Source organism: Schistocerca nitens, chromosome 1, assembly GCF_023898315.1.
Source record: "Schistocerca nitens isolate TAMUIC-IGC-003100 chromosome 1, iqSchNite1.1, whole genome shotgun sequence".
Classification (NCBI taxonomy): domain Eukaryota; kingdom Metazoa; phylum Arthropoda; class Insecta; order Orthoptera; family Acrididae; genus Schistocerca; species Schistocerca nitens.
In genome coordinates, this window is record NC_064614.1 from 607,337,122 (window position 1) to 607,360,191 (window position 23,070).

The following is a 23,070-nucleotide window of genomic DNA, read 5'->3' on the forward strand; positions in this document are numbered from 1 at the left end:
AACTGCCACATTGAGCATGATATTTTAATTTATTACTTTTTTACTGAGAACTCTGTTCGTAACAGATTTAGCAGTCAGTATCTACAAATCACTCAATGTATCTGCAAAATTATATAATTGCACAACACAGTTCAGGAGTTATGATGTCATAAACATTGAAATGTGTGAAAAACTAGCTTATCCATAAAATAGACTGCGAATTACCAAGACTGTTTCATCTAGTATTTCATAAGGAGAGCACTTCCAGTAAACTTTTAAGTCTAGTTTCAAACCTTTCCGAAGCTTTTTCTGGCTTCCGTAGTTGAAGACAGTTGAAGACAGCTGCTTAGTTCTTTAAAGTATTGGGTACTGGTTTAAAGCCAATGTAAGTGCAAGGAAATTAATCCTGTAATTTACGTCATAAAGTTGTTTTTGTGACAGGTTTATTGAGAGAAATTCATTTGTTATTTGCAGGATTCACATAATGTTGTTCGTATTTGGTGAGGGAAAGAAAGAGAAATTGAAGTGTGGCACTGGTAAATGATGTACTAGCTTTTTACCAGTTAAAAAATTCTGTAGTATTCTGGTACATTTTTTACATAATTTAAGTAGGACCTCAGCAAAGGATGGTCTCTCTCCCTTTTTCTTCTAATCCTGCAACCATGAGGATAACTGAACACTTCAGTGAATTAGAAGCATACTTCTACCATGGAAATTAAATAACAGTTAAGGACAATTCACAGATTTTATTTCATCAACTTAACATTTTATGTAAATTTAATGTATGTAATGCTTGTTTGCAGTAATGTAAACTTTTTTAGGCTGATACTGAATTAACATGATAGCATTACTGAACAGGAAGCTGTACTTTAAGAACTGATATTACTGCATTAAAATTTAAATTATTTTAAAAGTAACAGTATAGAGTGGATTAGACATTTGAACATCTATAACCAGTCATCTCCAATCACATGATAACAGGTTTGATGGTTTCTTCTCTCTTCTTGCCATAACAATTTCATATTTATCAATGAATACTGGTTTTCATCTTGAAGACGCTATTGTCAGACAATAACCTAACAGTCCTCTTGTAAACCAAAAACTAGCCCACAACTGAAATAAACATTTTAGACATTCACAATTTATGTATTCGTTGATAATACATGACTCTTCCTTGCTTGTACATAATTTCTTGTGATATTTTCTTAATGTTGTCAGACTGAAGTGAAGTGTTAGAATTCGTCATAGTGTTTTAACTATTATAACTTATGCAACAGTGTAATTTAATTAAGGAAGTCCATTAACTGTGAAATGGATGTGTATTGTGCATTTCAGCATTTGAAATACGCAGCAGGATGATAGCTGCATGCCTGCCTACACATTATAAGGAAGTTTTAAGGTGCACAAACTCTGGCTCAAATGTCATAAGAAGGTAAGTTGTATTCAGAACATTGTCTGAGCTTGGGAGTAGTTTCTGAATATTTGATTTTGATATTTGTGTTTATTTCTGAAATGCATTAGCATTTCAGTTCAGCAAGAAGTTTTGTAATAAGATAGTTAATCTATATGGAAATAATTCTATCATGTTAAGTTTTAGACCTTGGCCTATGCTTACAAGCCTGAACGCAAGGTTTCAAACATCTTGTCCCATCCACATTGTCCACTGTGCACCAAGCATGAAATTGTTACAGTTTTGACGGAGAGAGTGGGTTATAGTGTTTTTGCCCATACAGTAGATGCCACAACTGGCAGTCATCATCAAATGGTTTGTAGATAAACATTTTCCTCATGCGAGAAATAGGTTGTGCAATTGCTGTTTTTTCTTGGTAAAACTCATGACTCAAGTTGCTTATGCACCTGGTTGGGTTCTGATGGGTGTCAGCCAGGATGGTGCAAGCTAAAGCAATACCCTCTCTGTTCATGTTTTTAGGATGTTTTAATTTTTAAATGACCCCTCAAAATCTTGTGGTTCTACATCCCCTGCAATGTAATGTGCTCAATGGAAGAGTCATGAAGAAATATAATGGCATCCGGGCAACAATATTACGACCAGACTGAGAGGAACACCACGCAGCTGTGGTCAAAATGTTGGTTTTATTCAGTGACTGTTCTACATCTGCGTCTATACTCTGCAAACTACTGTGATGTACGTGGCAGAGGGTACATCCCACTGTACCAGTTATTAGGGTTTCTGCCTGTTCCACTACCGTGTGGAGTATTTTTTGAATGCCTCTATGCAAGCAGTAATTATTCTAATGTTATCCTTACAATCCACATGTGAGCAATACTTAGAGGCTTGTAGTATTTTTGTAGAATGATCATTTTAAGCTGGTTCTTAAAAATTCGTTAATAGACTTTCTCATGATAGTTTATGTTTGTCTTCAACAGTCTGCCAGTTCAGTTTCTTCACTATCTCATTAACTCTGTCCCACTGATCACACTGACCTGTGACCATTGATGCTGCCCTTTTCGGTATATGTTCAATATTCCCTGTTGGTTGTATTTGGTTGGGGCCCTACACACTTGAGCAGTATTCTAGAACTGGTCGCACAAGTCATTTATAAGCAGTCTACTTTGTAGGCTCATTGCTCTTCCCCAGTGTTATACCAAGAAACGAAAGTCCACTACCTGCTTTACCCTTGACTGAGCCTATGTGATCATTCCATTTCATATCCCTAAAAAGTGTTACACCCGGGTATTTTTATGAGTTTGCAGGTTTCAACAATGACTCATTGATATTATAGTCGTAGGATTTTCATGAAGAGCACTATTTTACATTTCTGAACATTTAAAACAAGTTACCAATCTTTGTACCTCTTTGAAATCTTATCAGGATCTGACTGAATATTTATGCAGCTTCTTTCAGATAGTACTTTGTTATAAATAACTGCAGCATCTGCAAAAAGTGTGAGTTTACTATTATATTTGTCTGCAAGGTCTTTAATAAACAACATGAACACCAAGGGTTCCAACACATTTCCCTGGGGCACATCTGAAGTTACTTCTACATCTGACGATGACTCTCCATGCAAAATAAACTGTTGCATCCTCCCTATCAAAAAGTCCCCATTGCAGTCACAAATTTCACTTGGTACCCCATGTGATCGAACTTTTGATAATAAGCGTAGGTGTGGCACTGAGTCAAATGCTTTTTGAAAATCGAGAAATACTGTTATTGTGTGATGGAGCATGTCACTATACCCAGAAACCTTTTGTGTTTATTTGTTGAACTTCATGCATTAGTATTTTAGTAGTGTTAGTAACTTTAGTAGTGTCACCAAACTATTTGCTCACTTCAGTTGACTTTTAACTTTGACATTTGACTACACTGCTCCTATACTATGGGTGCACTTGTTATATTCACTGTTGACTGCAGGAGGTATTTACTTCATAGTTTCAGTTTTGACCTTAAGGCTGATATTGAAATTAAGAAACAAATAATTTATACAGTCATTGGTGAACTATGATGTTCTTTAAAAAATTCTACATGATTTGAACCCCAGCCATGAGAAGTTAAACAGTGTTTACTTTTATGATTTGTGCTGGTTGTTTTGTATTTTTCCTGGAATCTTGTTTCAGTTGTGACAAGGTAACTTGGCTTGAGGAAAGAAACTTCTGGATATTTGAAGGATTGGCATTTGCTACTGGATTTGTCTCTACAACTGTTGTGTATGTAAGGCAGAAAATACTAGATCATCGAATGCTACGCCGAATTCAAAGGCAATTGGCAAGTGGAGTTTGAATAGACAGATTAATTTGGTACGTACTCTGCTAGTTGTAAACACTTCAAAGGCAGCAAGCTATGTATTGTGTGAGAGGTGTAAGCTAACAACAAATTACTGTTTTAGAAATTTTGAAATGCTGAATAGAATATGATTTCTGTAATTTTTTGGGTCACATAATCTGAAATTGAAGCTTAAATTTCTTGATTGGCTCTAATTTTTGAGAGTGTGGTTTTTGTTGTATGTATCATACGAGAAAACATGAAAATACATGAAAAATTATCAGCTGCCTGATGAGGTAATTGAGCTCCCCTTTTGTCATTTATGACTGTAGGAGGACTAAATTTTCTGTTTAGCATTTATTAGGGCTGAGAAGAACCTTTTCTGAAGATTCAGATTGGACATTCTTTGTAATGAGGTGCAAGGTGGGTGACAGTGTGTATATTAGGATATGCAAGTCTTGTTCTTCTTTATAGGTATTCCTTTGTGGATATAAGTAATTCATTAGTGTGGTCAGTAAGTGTCATCAGCAGGCCAAATGGCATCCATCACAATGACATCTACACATTGAGGTTGGATTAATTTGTAGTACAACATACATTTAGTGTACATTTTTTGCCCTGGTCGCCTATCTTAAGGCCAGAACACCAGACTAAAGCCCTTTTTTAAAACAAAAGATGTAATTTAACATTTCCTGGAACAAAATAGCATTTAACTGCAAATGTAAGAGACCTTAGCTGCATTATTAACAAATCAACGGGCTGTTTTAACAAACTTGTTAATACTAGATTGCCAACTGCAAGTATGTCACAAGACAGTTATCATTAAATGACTCAAAAAATTTGAAAATATAGCCCTTGCATTTTAGCAGCTCTTAAAAACTGAAGAATCTTATCTAACCACAACACTGCTGATCATGTTCTAAACGCATGCAGAGCATGTACCTTGTTGTGCGATGATATTAGACACACTCAGACATTACTGGCAAACTGCTTAGATGTGGAGTCCAATATTTATCAGAAAATTGTAGTTACAGATAATTGCTGCAAAAAAAAGGAACTAATATTTTAATTTCAATGTCATTTTTAAATTCAGTAACTGCAAATTAACGAAGTTAAATTCATTTCAACACCTCAAAAATTTTGACTAATAGTTAAGTTCAATAAATCTCCAACATTCACTCATTTGACAAGTGTGCTCTTTTGTTTATGCTTTGTTGTGAAAATTGAATAGGAGTTCTGAGTGTTGTACAGTTTGGCACATAAGTAGTGAAAGTTAGGTTAAAAGGGAGACATCCTTACAAAATGTAAGACCAGAATAATAGAATTAAGGATCTAGCAATAATACTAGTTCATTAACAATTTTCATAGTGGATATTTTTCACAAAGGTCTTGTGATAAATTCTTCATACAGCTGAGAACAGAAAGAATGGCAAAAGAGTTGTCCAAACACTTCAAAACATCAACTTTTATTTGATTGAGAAAAATTTTTACTTACAAACACATTGAACAATATTTCGAAGGCAGTACATATGCCTGTTTACTTTATTCTTTGTGTATTCTTGTGCTCTCTTAGTGCCAAATAGCATCAGAACTCTTTCTCCTCCAATAGAGCTGACTTCACACTGTTGAAACAGTTTTTATTAAACATTTGCAACATAATAATGTACAATGTACGCTTTTTCTTTGCCCACATTATGTAAAACTGTAATACCATTTTGCTGCCAGATATTTTGTCTTTCTTGTGGGAGAATACTCACAGGAAAAAAAAAATAAAGTCCTCTTCAACATTTTCAGAATGTTGTGAAAACAAAGTAAAGAATAAACTAAAGATCAAGAAGACCCAAAAGCACATTATTCATTTCTATAACACTAGTAAGCATGGAAAGAATTGGTTAACTTACAGTGTTAGCAGGGAAAGGCCACTGTCTACTGCCTCTGTGGTGCAGTGTTCAGTATACTCAGGATTTTGTAATTCTGTGCTCAGCACAATTACTTAATCATTGATGATGTAAACTTAACAACCTGTTTTGTGCATCATAAGTCTCATAGAGTTTCTTTTTTGCTATACTGCTTTTGATGTTTTTTACGTACTTTAAACAAATATTAAATAGTTTTAATTGTAGCTTTATTATTCATTTATTGCTCTTAAATACTCTTGATGATCACCTTGTTGCAATGAATTTTATTGATTTAACAACACAGGTCAGTAAGGTGTGTAGGCTGTAAGCAACTATGTAAAAATTCATATTTGACCATTCACCATTATATAGATGACTAAGAACCAAGTGAAAAAGGATAACTTTTACAAATATAATTTAATGACTCAGATTGACTAACATACCTACTATACGTCATAATTGCTTGATCAAGTCTGACTTAATGAGTAAACTAACAGTAATTGTGCCCTTGGAATGATAGCTGCTGACTGACTGTGGCTTTGTGCGTGATGACTATTTTAAGACGCACATTGGACATATAAAATGTTAAAAAATAAAAGTTTTTTTGAAATTACTACAAAAGTTTTGATATGGATGTAAAAGTAAAATTGTTGTCATCGTTATTATCCTTATCATGATTGTTATGATTATTGTAGTGCTCTGTGACTTATTGTTATTTGTCTTCTCGCTTTCCAGTACAATGTTAAGTTTGAATTATAATAACTTAATATTTCAGTTTTTTTAATGATTTCATGATGGAACCAGTCAGACAGAAAAAATAAAAATACTCTTTAACACATAAGGCAGAGACACTGTTTCGCTTAACTATTGGATGGATGTCCTTAAACTTATAAGTGTTCTGTTTCATAAGGCTGAAGTTTTGGTGCACACTCCAATCAGCAAAAGTGTACCAAGAATTTTCTGAAACTCATATTTTCTAAAGGCATTTCACAATCTACTGTATTATGCTAGGAAAGGTTTAAATTTTTGGAATCAGAAGAGATGGGACTAAAAGACAATAACGATGAAATTGTTGAAAGGATTACAGTTTACGATTCAAACATTTTAGATGCTGACAGTTTTGAATAAAAGTACTTTTGAATTAGGCAGTTTACAGAAAAAACACATTGTTCTTTAGAACTATTGGAATAAAGACTATCAAGTAAGGTTTATCAATCTAAAAGCAGACAGTTATTAGCAGGGTCAAATTTTGAAATGCAGATGGTTTTAGTGAAGTGTAAATGTAGAATATTTCTCTAAGTAAAATGTTTCTACCTGAACTGTCTATGCTTGTGTTGTATTTGAACTTACTCTAGCTGAACTATCTACGTTTGTTATATTTGAACTTTTCGTATATAGAAACACCATGTCTTTCTGTGTCCAGTTGTTTTTTATTTGCTGTGTCACATAGTTACAGTATGTTTGTGCAGAATTATTGCTTTGTGTGTTTTGTTAATAAACATGTGTTAGCATCCTAACTGTTTCAAGGATTACTATTACTTGACCTCTAATCAAATCACAAATTATCTTTTCCTCCCCAGTTAATTTGTGGGTGGGCTGTAGTGAATCCCATTGCGACAAATCCTTGTTGATCTCATAAGTTCAGTTGATGTCCCATAAATCTGTGTATTTTCTGATTCAATCCCTAAAATATCCTGGGATCCATTTTCATCCCATTCTACTGCTGGTTCTGGGAACAGATGAACAGAATTCATCTTCAGTTTCGTGTTGCTAAGTATTCTTCCAGATGCTGCATTGGTATTGATGCCTTTTGATAGTTCCGTAATGCAGTTCCATTATGTACACCATATTCCGCAGCTGTTTGATTACACTACTAATGATCCACAGTGATCCAAGTGTCAATCTCTCTGAGAAGTGTTTAGCGTACACTTGATCACCAGCCTGGAACTTTGTACTAATCTTATCTTTATGCCCTCTTTAGACGGAAGATATTATCTTCAGCTAATGGCTGTGAAGTAGTTCAGAAAGTGATTTTCCAGTTATTGGTTTTGGAGTTGTGCGGTAAATGAATTTTCTGTAGGGCATCTTGCTTGTTGTCTCCTCCCCAGTCGGCCTTTTTCATAACTTCCTTGAAAGTCCTGACAAATGTTTCTGCTTCACCATTTGAAGATGGATGAACTGGAGCTGTAGTCAGGTGTTCTGTGTCATTCTTGCCACACAAATCTTTGAATTACTTTGATACAACTTTTGTATCATTGTCAGAAACTGTGGTCTTAGGGAATTGCTCTGTGCCAAAGATTCTTTTAGTGCTTTTATTGTGGCTTTGAGGTCATGTCGATTATATGTGTGTGTGTGTGTGTGTGTGTGTGTGTGTGTGTGTGTGTGTGTGTGCGCGCGCGCGCGCGCACACACACATGTACCAGGATGCTTTTCAGAATGGTTCAGCATGATTAGCATGTATTCTTTCCCAAGGTTCTGTTGCTTGGTGCCAGTTTTGACAAGGTTCACATTGTGGACCATTTCTTCAATCATTTTTGGCCACTAACTATTCCTTCTTGCCATTTGTTTTATTCTGAAAACAGTCTGGTGCCTGTCATGAAGTGAAGTGAGTTCAAAGTTTTCTTTTGGTACATTTTGGATATGATAAGGCTTGTGAAATCTGTCTGAAGAAGTAACAGTCTGTGGCTGATGCTTATAGTATGCTCTCTCTCTCTCTCTCTCTCTCTCTCTCTCTCTCTCTCTCTCTCTCCTTTTTTTTTTTTTTTTTTTTTTTTTTAAATGGTTGCAATTTTTTTTGACCTTTGACAAATAATCTGATCTGTTTTTCTCATACAGAATCAGTTTTAGTGTTACATCTTTGGTCATGATTTCTCGAATTTTTCAGTGATCAACTGAAAATGAATTTATCTCTATATTAATTTTATCATCAATTTGCAAGCAGGGTTCTTCAGACAAAGCAAATTTTTCATCCAAATCGATAGGCAGTCTTGTTTTTCTGTGGACCTGTATCTGAATTTCATAGTTATATCCCATCAATGTGATTGCCCAGCTTTGTAGTCTCTGAATTGTCATTACTGGCAGCTGTTTCCTTGGATGGAATATGGGAAACCAGATACTTGTGATCTGTGACCAGTCGAAATCTTTTTCCGCATGAATATAGTGAAATTTCTTGACCCATAAATTATGGATAGTGCTTCCTTTTCAGTCTGGCTGTATCTGGCCGGATGTTCATTTAAAGTCTTGGAGGGAAAGGCAATGGGCTTTTCTGATCTATGCGAGCACCTGTGAAGCAATACTCCTGTGATTCCACATGAAGGTGCATCAGTGGATAATACCACAGTTTGATTTGGGTCATGGTGCATCAACTAAGTTTCCATGATAATTTCATTCCTGAGATTCAGAAATGCTGCCTCTTCTTGCTTGGTCCAGGGCCATTTGAACTGTGCAATCCCCCTCCCCCCCCCCCCCCCCCTTTTCCGATGTTGATGTAATGATCCAATGATTTCAGCAAATCCCTAGATGAATTTATCATAGTAATTTACTTTTCCTGTCAAATATTGTAGTTCCTAGATATTCTTTGGATGCGGCAGCTTGTTTATTGCTTCCTCACTAGCTTCAGATGGTTTGATTCCACTTGCACCAGTGATGTTTCCTTAGGTGTTCTACTTCGTTTTTCAAGAGCTCACATTTTATTTCTGTTGTACCTGGGACCATTTTATCCCAATCATGTGAAAAGCATCTTCAAATTCTTCACATGATCATCCATATTTGAGACTGTGACAATTATATATTGGCCAATAAGTGGCACATCCATGCATGGTACTTGTGATTTGTTCCTCAAATTGTTGGGACATTAGGCAGGAGCACTTACTATGTCAAATGGTAAACTTTGATATTCAAACAGTCCAAATGGAATATTGACAACTGTTATCTTTTTGGATTCATCCAATTCCAACTGGAGATATGCATACTATAACTCTATTTTTGTAAGACATTTGCCATTTCTGATTTTTTGAAAGAGCTCTTTAGGTCTTGGACTGTGCACTGCCCTATTTCCAGCTGTAACTTTGAAATCTCCACAGCTCCTTACTGATCCACATTGCTAGCATACTGCTGCAGTTGGTGTAGCCCATTGATCTTCACTGGATTTCAGATTCCTTCTTTGGCCAGTCTTTCAATTTCTTCTTAAACTTAATCCACCGCAGCAGGTGGCACTGGTCTTGGATTGGAAAAAAATTGATGTGGCTCCTTTCTTCAATATCAGAACTGCTTTGTAGGTTTTGCAAGTGCCTAAGCCAGACTGGAAAAGAGAGCCATGATCTTGGCACATTTTCTTCTACACTTCTTTAAAGCTGTTTTGATCCAGTGTGTTTGCCATCAGTGACTTATCAGCAGATTATAAATTATGTACTAAATAATAATGTTTTGAAAACTAGAGCTTCTGTATGAATCTGGAGATTTCACATATTCAAAGCACATAATTATGTATGGAATAGTAAATGGGAAGGAAAAAAGAGATATTTAAGGAGTGGGATTTCAGCAAGTGGACGTATTCCACCTTGCTATGTTTCAACATCACTGACCCACTCATGACATGATAAGCAGCCGATTTATACGCTTACACCACAGGTTGTCAGCTTTGGCTAGAAAATCACCCATGTCAAATAAAATTTAATCACAAAATTAATGTTAATGTGTAAGTGGGCAGGGAGAAGGGGGAGTGAAGGTTGTTACATAGGCCTCATGACGACAGGGTGCAGGAGGTCGAGCGATCAGGATTAGAGTGTGGGCATCCAGGGCTGCTGTTAAATGACAAAACAGGAACTAAGGTACAATAAAGACGATGTATTTCAATGTACAGTGTACAAGGGGCGCGCCTTGAGTCGGAAGTTTCCATGTTTAGGCCAGTCTAGGAAGTCGAACAATTAATTGAAATGGGCAATGGAAGGGGAAGCAGTTCATCTTAACATACGTTGGTGGCCGGTCGTGAAAAGCAGAGCCAGAGCCTCTGCCTTCCAAAAGGACATCTGTTCTGCTCGAGGTCTGGATTACAAGAGAGAGAAGCAACTGTGTTCGGCTCCGCAGAACACTCCAGTATCCACACACATGATCGGTATCCCATGCACGCTATTGGCTAAAACTAGTGGTGTGAATTCACTAGCAGTTTCAGCAGAGGGCTCAAGGCATCTCTTGTCACCAGCTTTAACTGGACAGAACTGCCTCGGTTTTGAAAGACAAGCGACTTGTGTCACATATGCACAGTGTAAGTTACTTGGGGAGAACACTTGTAAAGATTTGACTGGGCCTTTGAAATAAATTTTTTAAACCAATTCCCTAAAATAATCCTTGACATGGCTGCCACCATGTACATTAACTTTATTTCTTTTTTACTTAAGAAGACATTTCTAGGACAAGGTTAATAATAGCACACTTTATGGTTTTGTATTTGTATAAAGTTGTCAGTGAAGGCAGCTACTTAACCAAAGGGTACCCCTTTGCAGCTACTCGCCTGGATAAATTTTTTCCTTGCTCAACTACACACTGATCAGCTAGAACATTATGAAGCCACTTACTATCAATATAAACCCATCCAGGTGATAGTAGCATCACCTGGTGAGGAATGACTGCTAATCAGAAATACTCATGGTACATGTAGTATCATTGAGCATACTGTCCATGTGTAGAATGTGGAAGGTGTGCAGTCTATCTGAGTTTGACAGAGGGCAGACTGTGATGGTCCAGAGGCTCGGCATGAGCATTTTGGAAACTGCACATCTTGTTGGGTGTTGAAGGCGTGCTGCGGTGAGTGTCTTCAACACTGGTGAACAAAGGTGAAACCACATCCAGACATCATGGGGTTGGGTAGCCACCTCTCATCACACATGTCGGATGACGTATGCCGGGCAGGCTGGTAAAACTGGTAGAACAGAACAGGACAGGACTGTTGCAGAACTAACATCAGACTTTAATGCTGGGCAGAGTACAAGTGTGTCTAAACACACAGTGCATTGATCACTTCTAACAGTAAGCCTCAGCAGCTGATGACCTGTGCATGTGCCCATGTTAACACCACGACATCGGCGATTACATCTGAAATGGGCATTTGATCATCGGCACTGCAAATAGGTGCAATGGCCGAGTGCTGCATAATCCGATGAATCTTGATAGCTCTTTCATCGTGTCAGTGGGAGGGCGCGGATCTGTTGTCTTCCAGGGGAATAGCTTCTTGACACCTGTAGGGCAGGACAGAGACGAGCTGGCGGCGGCTCCATTATACTCTGGGAAACGTTAATGTGGGCATCTGTGGGTCCAGTGGAGCTCGTGCAAGGCACCATCATGGCAAGGAGTACTGTACACAGATTGCAGAACTTGTACACCCCTTCATGATGACCTTGTTTCCTAAAGGTAATAATAATAATGTCGTGTGGCTAGGGCCTCCTGTCGGGTAGACCGTTCGCCTGGTGCAAGTCTTTAGATTTGATGCCACTTCGGCGACTTGCGTGTCGATGGGGATGAAATGATGATGATTAGGACAAAACAACACCCAGTCCCTGAGCGGAGAAAGTCTCAGACCCAGCCGGGAATCAAACCTGGGCCCTTAGGATTGACATTCTGTCACGCTGACCACTCAGCTACCAGAGAGGGGGGGGGGGATGTCCTAAAGGTAATGATGTGCTGGCATCCACCTTCCCCCCCCCTCCCCCACCCCTCCAACTCCCCAGACCTGATCCCGATCAGAACATCTGGGATTTGATTAAATGTGGCGCCAGAGCTCATCACCCCCTCCCCCAGAATTTGTGGGTATTAGGTGTCTTGTGTGTGCAGATCTTGTTCCAGCTTCCTCCTGTGACCTACCAAGGCTTTATTTCTTCCATGCCATGACGTGTCACCACAGTTATCTGTGCCATAGGTGGACATATCAGCTATTATGTAGATGGTCAAAATGTTCTGGCCGTTAAGTGCAGATACGGCATAGTAATGATCAGTGGCTTCCCGCAATTTTACCGATCCAAATTTTAACTGATTACATTTTATATTCATGAAAGACGGAATAACTTGTTTAGCTGCCCTCTTGGATGGTGCGGAGGTGACTGAGGTTCAGATTTTTAAATGTTATGAGATGTCCAGCTGCCTACAGAAATTATAGGACAGAGTTCTTAATGAATTATCTGGATGGCTAGGTCATAAATTTTTGTTTGTGACCATTCACCCTCACATTCCTGAAATTTGGTTTTAAACATGTTAACAGATTTATATTCTGTATGCTTGGGTGGACAAAAGTGAGACTGTTTGAACCTCTTTCATGTCTGAATATTTTAATAACATTCCTAATAGCCATTTTGCTGAGTGCTTCCAGTACATTGAAGTAGTTCTCCACATGGGGCTGGTGAATAACCCCCATCCAGCTCTGTAGTATATTGTTTTTGGAAGAATTCTTTGCGTGAAAGGTGTTTCAAAGAATTGTACTCCATCAAATATTTGCAGTGTCGAATTATAGTTTGCTGATTTGCATAATCTTCTTTTTCCAGATGTATGGCAGCTTTTTATTCTGGTGGTTCTATCAAGTGTGAAATGAATGAACTGGGCTACCATTAAGATTCACAGGAAATATTGTCTTGTTCTCAATTTTGAAATGAAAAGAACCTGCAGCAGGCAGTAAAATATCAATTTTTGTCAAGTCCAGAGTGGTTTACTTTCTAAAATGGTTTTGAAAATCACTTTGTTACACACCAGGCATTTATAGAAAAAAATAAAACAGTTTTAACTTTGGGGGACTTACATGTAAAAACAGATTTCGTTAAGTTAGATGCATGAATTAGCTTTGTTTACATATCATTCAAGGTGATCTGATTTGAGAGATTTCCTTCATTTGGGGATATGCCAGAGAGAGTGTTTGTGAGCTTCCACATGTACGAATACTGGTAGAGCATTGAATGCATCGCTGCTGCTTTGATGACAATTAGGGACAGAGATTTTTCATAGAATATGAACCAGACTCAGCTGCTGGTTGGAAATGTGCATTGGAATACAGATGAAACGTTTATACCATACCAAATGTAAACTTAGAGCAGGGTGTATATGCCCTGAGGGAACCAGGGAAAACACAAAAATTTTTTCATCTGTGAAAACCACAGGAATTTTTCATTGTTTTAGTTTTGGGATAAATTTTTGTAATTTTGACTGGTAAGAACTAATACTTTAACAAAGAATTTTGCTTTTGACCACTACTGCAGCTATAAAATATAAACAATAGAATTAACATGAAAATAAAACTTTGGTTGCAGAGAAAATGTGCAATTTACAACAACAAAACACAGTGCACACACAAGTGTTTGCTGACAGCAAAATGCATCGAAGACTTTAGGACAAAGACTATGCAAACTTTGCAACAATAAACTTTTTTTGATGTCACAACTATTTACATTTGTGAATGGCCCCACACACGAGCAACCCTTTTGCAACAGTCCATTGCATGGGTGACCAATCGATTCGTAGATTGCGTGTAAGTGGGCAAATCACACCAATCAGTTGCTGATAGCTGGTCAGGTGAAAATCCCAGGCAAGCTGATGGATCACATGCAATTCATGTATGCGCTATGTCTACCTGGCTGGTTAGCAGTGGTACATGGCAATATTGCAGTGACTCATTTCTCTATTTATGAAGCATGGTTGTGCGGATTTGTTTTGTTTCACTTTGCCCACATTGAGTAAGGAATTTATGTTGGAATTTAAAGTTACCTTTGGGCCACGAACTGCTCTAAGAAGTGAAGTGGGAGCCGATGTTACCATTTATATTAAGAAGTAACACAAAATACACCCTCTAATTTTGCAAAAATTAGCATTGTAAAGCTTATACTATAGAAATAGAATTGGTGAGAAGTTCACAGATATGATGTAGTGGGCTCCCTTTTATGATTCTAATTTATTTTATGAAATAATTACACACAGTATTAAAGTTTCTAACTTGTAAACAGAATGACGTATGTACCTACTGTAATGTTAAGAGGACAAAGTGTTTCAAAACAAGTGTAATAAATTATAATGTTTATTTATTTAATATTTATCTTTGAGAAGTATTATTGGGGATATGGAAATCAGCTGCAACTGCTATTAAACATAGCACTTCATTTTTCATAGCGTTCATAATACTAATTGAAAATGCTCGGCAAATTGCTCATGTGTGGAATATCAAGGCGAGTGACTGATTATAGGCGATATCGCATTCGAGGGATGACTGCTGTCGCTTGTTATGGGTTATACACAATGCTGGTGACTACTTTGAAGATCAGTAAAACGTTGAAACACGTGTCTATTTTGTTCGAGCTGTAAATCAATAGTTGCCACTATTAAAGTTTCAACCCTCGTATATTTCATTTAAAACATTAACTTTTTCTTTTTCTGTGTTCAAACTACTTAACAGTAATGTTGCTATTGGCCAACTACATCACATGTTCTTGCTCTGAATATCGTATATGCTGTCATTGCCAGGTGAGATCACGTGACATGAGCTACGGCTGGCTTACTGAAGCACATCATAATCTCAATTTCTGCACTTCAGAAGCTACCGTGCTGTATTTAGTGGAATTTGTATTTATACTTTCATAATGCTCATAATGCAAAAATATGAAGTGTACATGATGCTGCGCATCAAAGACATTTCCAAAATGAGTTGTTTGTTGCTGGATTTCGTTTGCTAAAGTGTCAGGAAGTTCTATGCCAGTGTATAAAACCGCAACCACGTGAAGGATTGATATGTTATACAGCTTCCAAGGAAAGTATGTTGTCATGTAACATGTAAAAATGTATTTTTCACTGGGAAATTCATGAAAAATCCTGGTCTTTTTTTTTCTCTCTCTCTTGTCCATGTATACACCCTGATAGAGACTTTCCACAGTCATTTTGATGTGAGTAGTGCTGTAGAAAAGTAACATTTTATTTAAAGAAATGAATTATTATACCAGTATGTGTGGATCTGTAGCTAGCAAAATAAGTTCTAGACAACAAAAGTCCTTAAAGCTTACAATAACGAGATACAAATGTTTTAAGGTGACGATAAATAAAATTGTAAATATACTTTGACTGATTTTTTTACTTTCTTTATAGATATGAAGTCATACCATGAATTTCAGAATAGCTTCAAATGTTTATAGCTGTGATTTATTTTATACCACTGGTGGGCACATCTCAAACTGTGTTAGCTGATGAACAGTCATCACCACCAGTTTGCGTGGAATTAACATCACATCCTGCTTCACTTTCTGATCTGCTAAATTCAGTTTCAAACACAGGATCACTGTAGCCATCCACTTTCAGAAGCCCTGCTTAAACAACAATACAGGACAGATGCTGAAAGTGGGAATTTTGTGTCATATATCCAAAGCTGCACATAGAATAGGTGATATTTACCGACAATCACATCGACTCAAAACATAACAGCAAGGATACAAATGCAGGATGCACTCTAGCACTGAGACGGACATAAGTAATGACAAGCGAGGTTTTATTTTTTCAGAGGTTTCTTCTTATGTTGCCATGTATATTCATAAGTTTAAGTTTACATCGAGGGAGAGGGAGACTGAGAGGGAGAGAGAACTTGACAGTATGTTATGAGATTAATCCTCAGTTGGTACTACTACATTTTCTGTTGCTTTTCACTTCTTCCACCTCTGGCAATGATTTGTTAATTTGAATAATTTCCAGTTGAGAACATCTTTGCTCATGTAAGTATAATTAAGAAGTTTTGTAAACAACATTTCTAATATCATAAAACATTGTAGCAAGACTGTAGAAAGGCTGCAGATTAGGCTGTTTAAGTGTAAAATATGTGCTGCTCTACTTCACTATCATTTTTAAAATAAAACATTTTTGCTTAGAGTAAAATTTATCCAGATGTAAATAACATTAAATCATTTTTTAATCTATGAAATTTCCTGTTCCTTATTTCTGGAAACTAATACCAATAGCAGGTATGTTCATAAATTTCAGAAATATGTGAATTTTTATTTTATTTTATTTTCACAGAAATGGATGGACTGTATGTAGAAGTAGCAGAGGAGCCCGGAAGTTCAGCTAATGTGCTAGCACCACTGGAAACAGCTGTATGCCTGTTTGCTGTGGATTACCTGCAGTTGCACAATGATGTGTCAGTGGCATTTATAGTGAAGAAGACTAATGATCATGAACCGCTCCTCATTGACATATCGAAATTACAGTATTGTGTAGTCAGCGAGCCTCCACCTACCTCTAAGCTGTGTCGCTTACCACTCATACTAACTGTTTCTGGCAGAATTTGTGTAGCAGGTCTATGCAGTGTTTTGCGCCAACTTGTTAAGATGTGCCCTGCCAGTTCTGGAGCACAACGGCTATTAGGTTTTCGTCAGGGCTGCCTTGTAGCTTCAGCTGAGTCTTCACTTTGGACACGCTTCTGTGAAGTGGATATGGTTTGTACTGTTAAGCATATTCTTAGGTCCAAACTGCAGTCAGGAGAAGTAATGCTTCCTCTTGATTTGGCACGTTTTGAGATTCACATGAGCCAACCTGTTCGTATTCACAATATTGGGAAGCAAAAAAATGATGCACTTAAGTGTAACCTGGCGAATGTGATAGAACACACTTTTTCAGAAGGACCAAACATGACACTTGCAGACATCATGTTGCTGCCATGCATCCACATTTTATTTCAAGCACTTAATGTGGTTTATCTTAAGCAGCACATTCCCTTAATGATAAAATGGTATGAGAATATGCTGCTGCAGAATGGTGTGAGAGAAGCGCTCTCTGTTATTAAAGACATTGCGAGTAGAGTGTCTGATTACTCGTATATCAGTTACGTTCTTCCTCAGGTGGAAGAATACAGCCTTTACAAAAGTGATCCTAAACGTTACAAACCAAAGAGCAGGATATTTACACATCAAACCGAAGTTGAAGAGTCATTGAGAATAGTTTCACAGTTGGGAATATTCCCTCGTAAAGCACAGATGCCATTTGGAAATGAAGTACCATTTGACTGGTCATGCCTCCCATACAGATCACTGCCTGAGGGTGGCAATATACCACCATCAAGAATGCTGAGGAAGAAACAGCAGTTGGAAAATTTAGCTAAAGCCGTTTTAAAAATTGCAAAACCTGGATTCACTATAGTTGATTTCTGTTCAGGCACTGGACATTTGGGTATAATACTTGCTTATATGCTTCCACGTTGCCGCATAGTCCTGTTAGAAAATAAGGAGGAGTCTTTGAATCGTGCCTGGGAAAAAGTCTCTCTCTTAGGATTGTCAAATATTGACCTTTGTCAAACAAATCTAGATTACTTTGATGCATCATTTGATATTGGTGTATCTCTGCATGCATGTGGTGTAGCAACAGATTTAGTAATTCAGTGCTGTATTACTCAGAAGGCTGCATTTGTATGTTGTCCGTGTTGTTATGGAGGTGTCCAAGATAATCATGTCTTGAGTTATCCTCGCAGTAAAGAATTTCGCAATTCAAGCTTGAATGTTCATGATTATTTAGTATTAGGCCATTGTGCAGACCAGACACATGGATCTGAAAATGCTAAGACAATTCAGGGACATATGTGCATGTATGTTATAGATACTGACCGTTGTCTTTATGCCAAAGAACATGGCTATACTGCACACATAGGAAAGTTGATACCAGAAACATGTACTCCTAAAAACAATCTTATAGTTGGCATTCCTCCAGGAAGGAAATATCTTTGTAATGCACTTAGTTAACATACTACCATGTTTCCCTTTAAGAAATGGAACAAGTATTGTTTCAGGAAATACAAATAAATTTTATGATTTTTGTGTTCGTGTTTAGACCAACAATAAAAACTGTAGTTTTGATAATTATTGTATTAACAATTATTGTTTTATGTAAGTATTGTGTGTTTGTTAATAATGAAAATATTTATATTTTTAAGCTTTTTGGTTTCCTGCATTCATTTTCTCAAGAGCTTTGTCTAGTTCTTACAATTTACCCCTCACTGTAAAGAAACTGCCTACCTTAAAGTAGTAAAGCAAAAAAATAGTGAAGAACTTATTTATGCTTGTTATATCAACAGAAACATGGAAGACATCATTGCAGAGTTGTTTAAGAAAATATTGCAAAGAGACCTGACGCCTTAAATGCTAATGCACAAGTAATTCTCTATTCTCTCTTCATAATTATTCAACATTTTTTGGAAGTATGCAGCACTTTTTACCAGTTATATGTATTTTGTCTTTACAGGCACCAGCCATCAGAAAAGTATCAAGTATCAAACTTCAACGAAATATACACACACACACACACACACACACACACACACACACACACACACACACACACACACACACAGAGAGAGAGAGAGAGAGAGAGAGAGAGAGAGAGAGAGAGAGAGAGAGAGAGAGAGATGAATCCCTTTCTGTCTAAGAACAAGGCTGGAATAAAGTCCAAAAGGAACTTCATATAGGATCCTGGTGCAAGAGTGGCAAAACAAACTAGAAAGACATCATAATTTACATATAGAGGTTAAGTTTTGACATTGGGCTTAGTGGGCTCTACAGCACTGTCAGAGGTGCGAACATGTTCAACACCATTTAATGCTCTGAACACTGTTTGACCCCTAGCGAGAAATTCCACTTGTCCACTGAGCTACAAATTCACATTTGCTGCTGAAGAGGTGGCCAGGTTTATACCATGGGTTCATGTAACTGTGACACTCATCCAGTCACTTAATTTGTTTCCAGACCAGGAGTGCTGTTCTCAGTTTGTTTCTCGTGACATCCTGTACAATCCATCAAACACATTCATAGCTTTCTGTTAGCTCGTAAGTACGAGATGTGTGAGAAAAGTATTGAGACTGATTTTCTATCTATATTATTATTATTATTATTATTATTATTATTATTATTCAAACAGTTTGGTCCCCTTCAAAGTAGTTCCCTTTGGCAGCTGTACACTAGCTTAATTGTTGTTCCCAGTCTCAGTAGGAGTGCTGAAAGCCTTCAACTGGTAGGACCTTTAAGATGTCACTCACATTGCTTTGAATATTTTCTGGAGCCCCAAAATGACATTTTTCAGTTTCAGGAAAAGAAAAAAAGTCACGACTACTCGGATCGGGTGAATAGAGGGACTGTGCAACAACCAAAATGCCTTTTGAGGTAAAAAATTCTGTGATAGAAGTGACCATGTGACATTTTTTTCATGATACAGCATCCACTTATCTGCAATATCCAGTCTCACTGAATTGACTCTTTTCATGAGCTTTTCAAGGACATCTTTGTAAAACACTTGATTGAAGTTTGTCCTAGAGGAACAAATTCTATATGTGTGATACCCCTCCTGTCATAAAAGCAAATCAGCATTGTTTTGATTTACTCATTCGAGCTTTTCTTGGTTGAGAAGATGTCTCAGTGTGCCACTCCTCACTTTGGTGCTTTGTCTGTGGTTCGTTCGAAAAAATCCATTGTTCTCGACATGTGGTCACAAGGCTGAACAATTCATGGTCATTGGCTTTCCTGTCAGGATGATCAATGCACAAGTTTTTTTGATTGTCTTTCTGCTTAGTTGTGATGTTTTTCAGCATCATTTTGGTACAGACCTTTAGAATTTGCAAAGCAGTGGGATACAGAAACACTGAGGAATTGTGAGCTGCATTTGAAGTCATCGGGGGCTATGGATATTGCGATAATGACTACCACAGTAGGCAGTTGAGTTGAAGAGGAATGCACAGCTCTAAAAACAGCAGTAATGGAAGTTGGATAGTCAAATATATGTACAAGGAAGGTAACTGTGAAAACACCGTAGGTAATAGAAGAAACACATCAACTGATTGTTGGAAAAAGGGAGTGCAGAAATGTTCATGAATACAGAACCATAAGTCAGGAAAGAAATAAACAGTAAGTGCATGGATGCTAAGATGAAATGGTTGCATGCGTAGGATACATAGGGGTTCAAGTAATAGAGTTAACAGTTTAATAGCACTTTGGAAGTCTTGTGATCAAATAAGGCAATAGGAATAGGTAATGTTCCTTCAGAATTTCTAAAGTCATTGGGAGGGTGGAAGGCATGGTAACCAAGTGACTATTTAAGATGATGGGTAGAATCTACGAGTCTGGAGACATACTATCAGACTCGGAACAATATCATCCACACAATCCTGAATGTAGTAAGAGTGGATAAGTTCAAGAACTATTGCGTAATCAGATTAATAGTTCATGCCTTCAAGTTGTAGGTAAAAGTAATATTCAGAAGAATTGAAAAGAAAGTAAAAGACTGTTAGATGATCAGTTTGGGTTTCAGAAACGTAGGCACACAGAGTGTCAGTTCTAAAGTTACAATTGATAATAGAAGCAAGAATTAAGAAAAATAGACACACAGAATTTTCAGACTGGAAAAGATTTTCAACAATATAAAATGATGCAAGATGTTAAAAATTCTGGGACAAATAGAAGTTAGCTACCGGGAAATAAATATAATGTACAATATGCACAAGAACCAAGAATACGTTAAAAGAATGGAGGGCCTAGAACGACATGCTCAGATTAAAAAGTGTAAGACAGGATTGTAGCCTTTTGCCCCTACTGTTGAATGTATTCATTGAAAAAGCATTGACAGAAATAAAATACTCAAGAGCAGAAGTAAAATTCATGGTGAAAAGATATCAACAGTAATATTCACTGATACATTGTCATTACAGGATCTGTTGATTGGAGTGAAAAGTCTGAGTACAGAATGTGGATAAAGAGTAAACCAAAAGAAGACAAAAGCAATGAAGATTAGTAGAAATGAGATAAGCAATAAATTTAATATCAGATGAAGCTAACTTGGAAGCAAAATAATGCATGACAGAAGATGCAAGGAGGCTATAAAAAGCAGATTAGCATAGGCAAAGAGGGCATCCTTACCAAAAGAAGTTTTCTATGCAGGATTGAACATCAGCCTTAATCTGAGGAAGAAATCTGAAAATGTATGTTTGTAGCACAGCATTGTATGATAGTGAATCATGGACTGTGAGAAAATTGGAAAAGATCTGAAGCATTCAAGATGTGGTATTGTAGAAGGACATTGGTATTTAGGTGAACTAATAAGGAATGAGTAGGTTCTCCACAGAACTGGTGAAGAAAAGATGATAAAGAAAACACTGACAAGCTGATAGGACATGTTAAGACATAAGGGGGATAACTCTCTTGGCAACATACTAGAGGCAGATGTAGAGGGCTACACTGTAGGAGAAGGCAAAGACTAGAATACATACAACAAATAATTGAGGATGTAGGGTGTGAGTGCTTAATAACTTGAAGAGGCTGGCATACGAGAGGAATTCATTGTGTGCCATATCAAACTGTTCAGAAGACTGATGCCTCAAAAAAGGAAATAGGTGTGACAAGAGATCTAGAAAACAATATTAAATGTCTTTCATGGAAACTACTTGGAAGCCCATTGATTATGAAAGTATCAGATGGCTGTACATACTGTTCTTATTTGGGCTGCCCATATTGAACTAGTATGTGTTCATAACTAAGCAGTGGCAACAATGGTTTCTGAAGTGCAAATGGCAGCTAAAACAACTACAAAGATTTAAATGTTCAGTAGCATTGATAGAGGCTGTAATGTCACATCTGAAGGAAAAACAAAACTTTTAACTGTAGGCGTTAACATGTAAAGGGACTGTTGCTCAGGTTGTGAAGAATGCGTGACCGAGCATTGGATAGATATGTACCCAGTAGAACAGTTAATGATGGTGTGGACGCTCCAAGATATAAAATCTCCTTAAAGAAACCTCTAAAGAAGCAGCAACTACTGCTCAATAAGTATAAATCACTGACAGGGCCAGAGTTAAGAGCAGTGACAAAAGAACGATAGTGGGCTAACAGGACAATGCGTCAGGCCTTGCACGACTACCGTAGTAGAATTTTATCAAGAAACCTCTCGCAAAATGTGAAGACCTTCTGGTCATATGTAAAGGCCATCCATGACATTAATGTTAGTATCCAGACATTCATGGATGACACAGGAACTGAAATTAATGGTAGTGAAGCAAATAGAGAAAGGCTGAACATTTTCAAATGTTCTGCATATCTCCAGTTTGTCACACAACTTGTGATTTAATTCTCTCCTCTTTTAACCATAATCTTCCATAGGTCCCCAAACAAAATGTTGTGGCCAATATTTGGAAGAAAGCACAAGTTAGCATTGTTTTACAAAAAGGGTAACATAAGAGATCCACAGACATATGGGTGACTTTGTTAACCTCTGTGCATTGTAGAATCTTAGAACATATTCTGAGACATACAGTAATGAGGTACCTCAAACAGTATGACCACCTCTATGCCCTCCAGCAGGGATTTTGAAAATAGTGATAATCTGAACCCAACTTTCACTTTTTCAAATGACATCCTAAAAGCCTTAGGTCAGGGCTCTCAGTTAAATGCCAAACTAAGTACCTGTTGACAAAATTCTCACAGAACCTTAGTTCAG

The 23,070-nt window shown here is 37.3% G+C and overlaps 1 protein-coding gene across 2 annotated transcripts in view; it reads left to right on the plus strand.

Moving 5' to 3' along the window:
• The window catches only part of LOC126256868 (glutathione S-transferase C-terminal domain-containing protein homolog), a 54,240-nt gene extending 35,785 nt beyond the window's left edge, over positions 1 to 18,455 (plus strand). Inside the window, exons 3-5 of one of the 2 annotated variants that reach the window (XM_049955518.1) lie at positions 1,315 to 1,411; positions 3,559 to 3,738; positions 16,624 to 16,760. In XM_049955518.1, the coding sequence (XP_049811475.1) occupies positions 1,315 to 1,411; positions 3,559 to 3,721 (260 nt within the window). In that variant the 3' untranslated portion in view covers positions 3,722 to 3,738; positions 16,624 to 16,760. Of the gene's footprint in view, positions 1 to 1,314; positions 1,412 to 3,558; positions 3,739 to 16,623 lie in introns of those variants that run through there. The other variant, XM_049955517.1, reaches the window with a different exon arrangement.
• Positions 18,456 to 23,070: the final 4,615 nt, after the last annotated feature.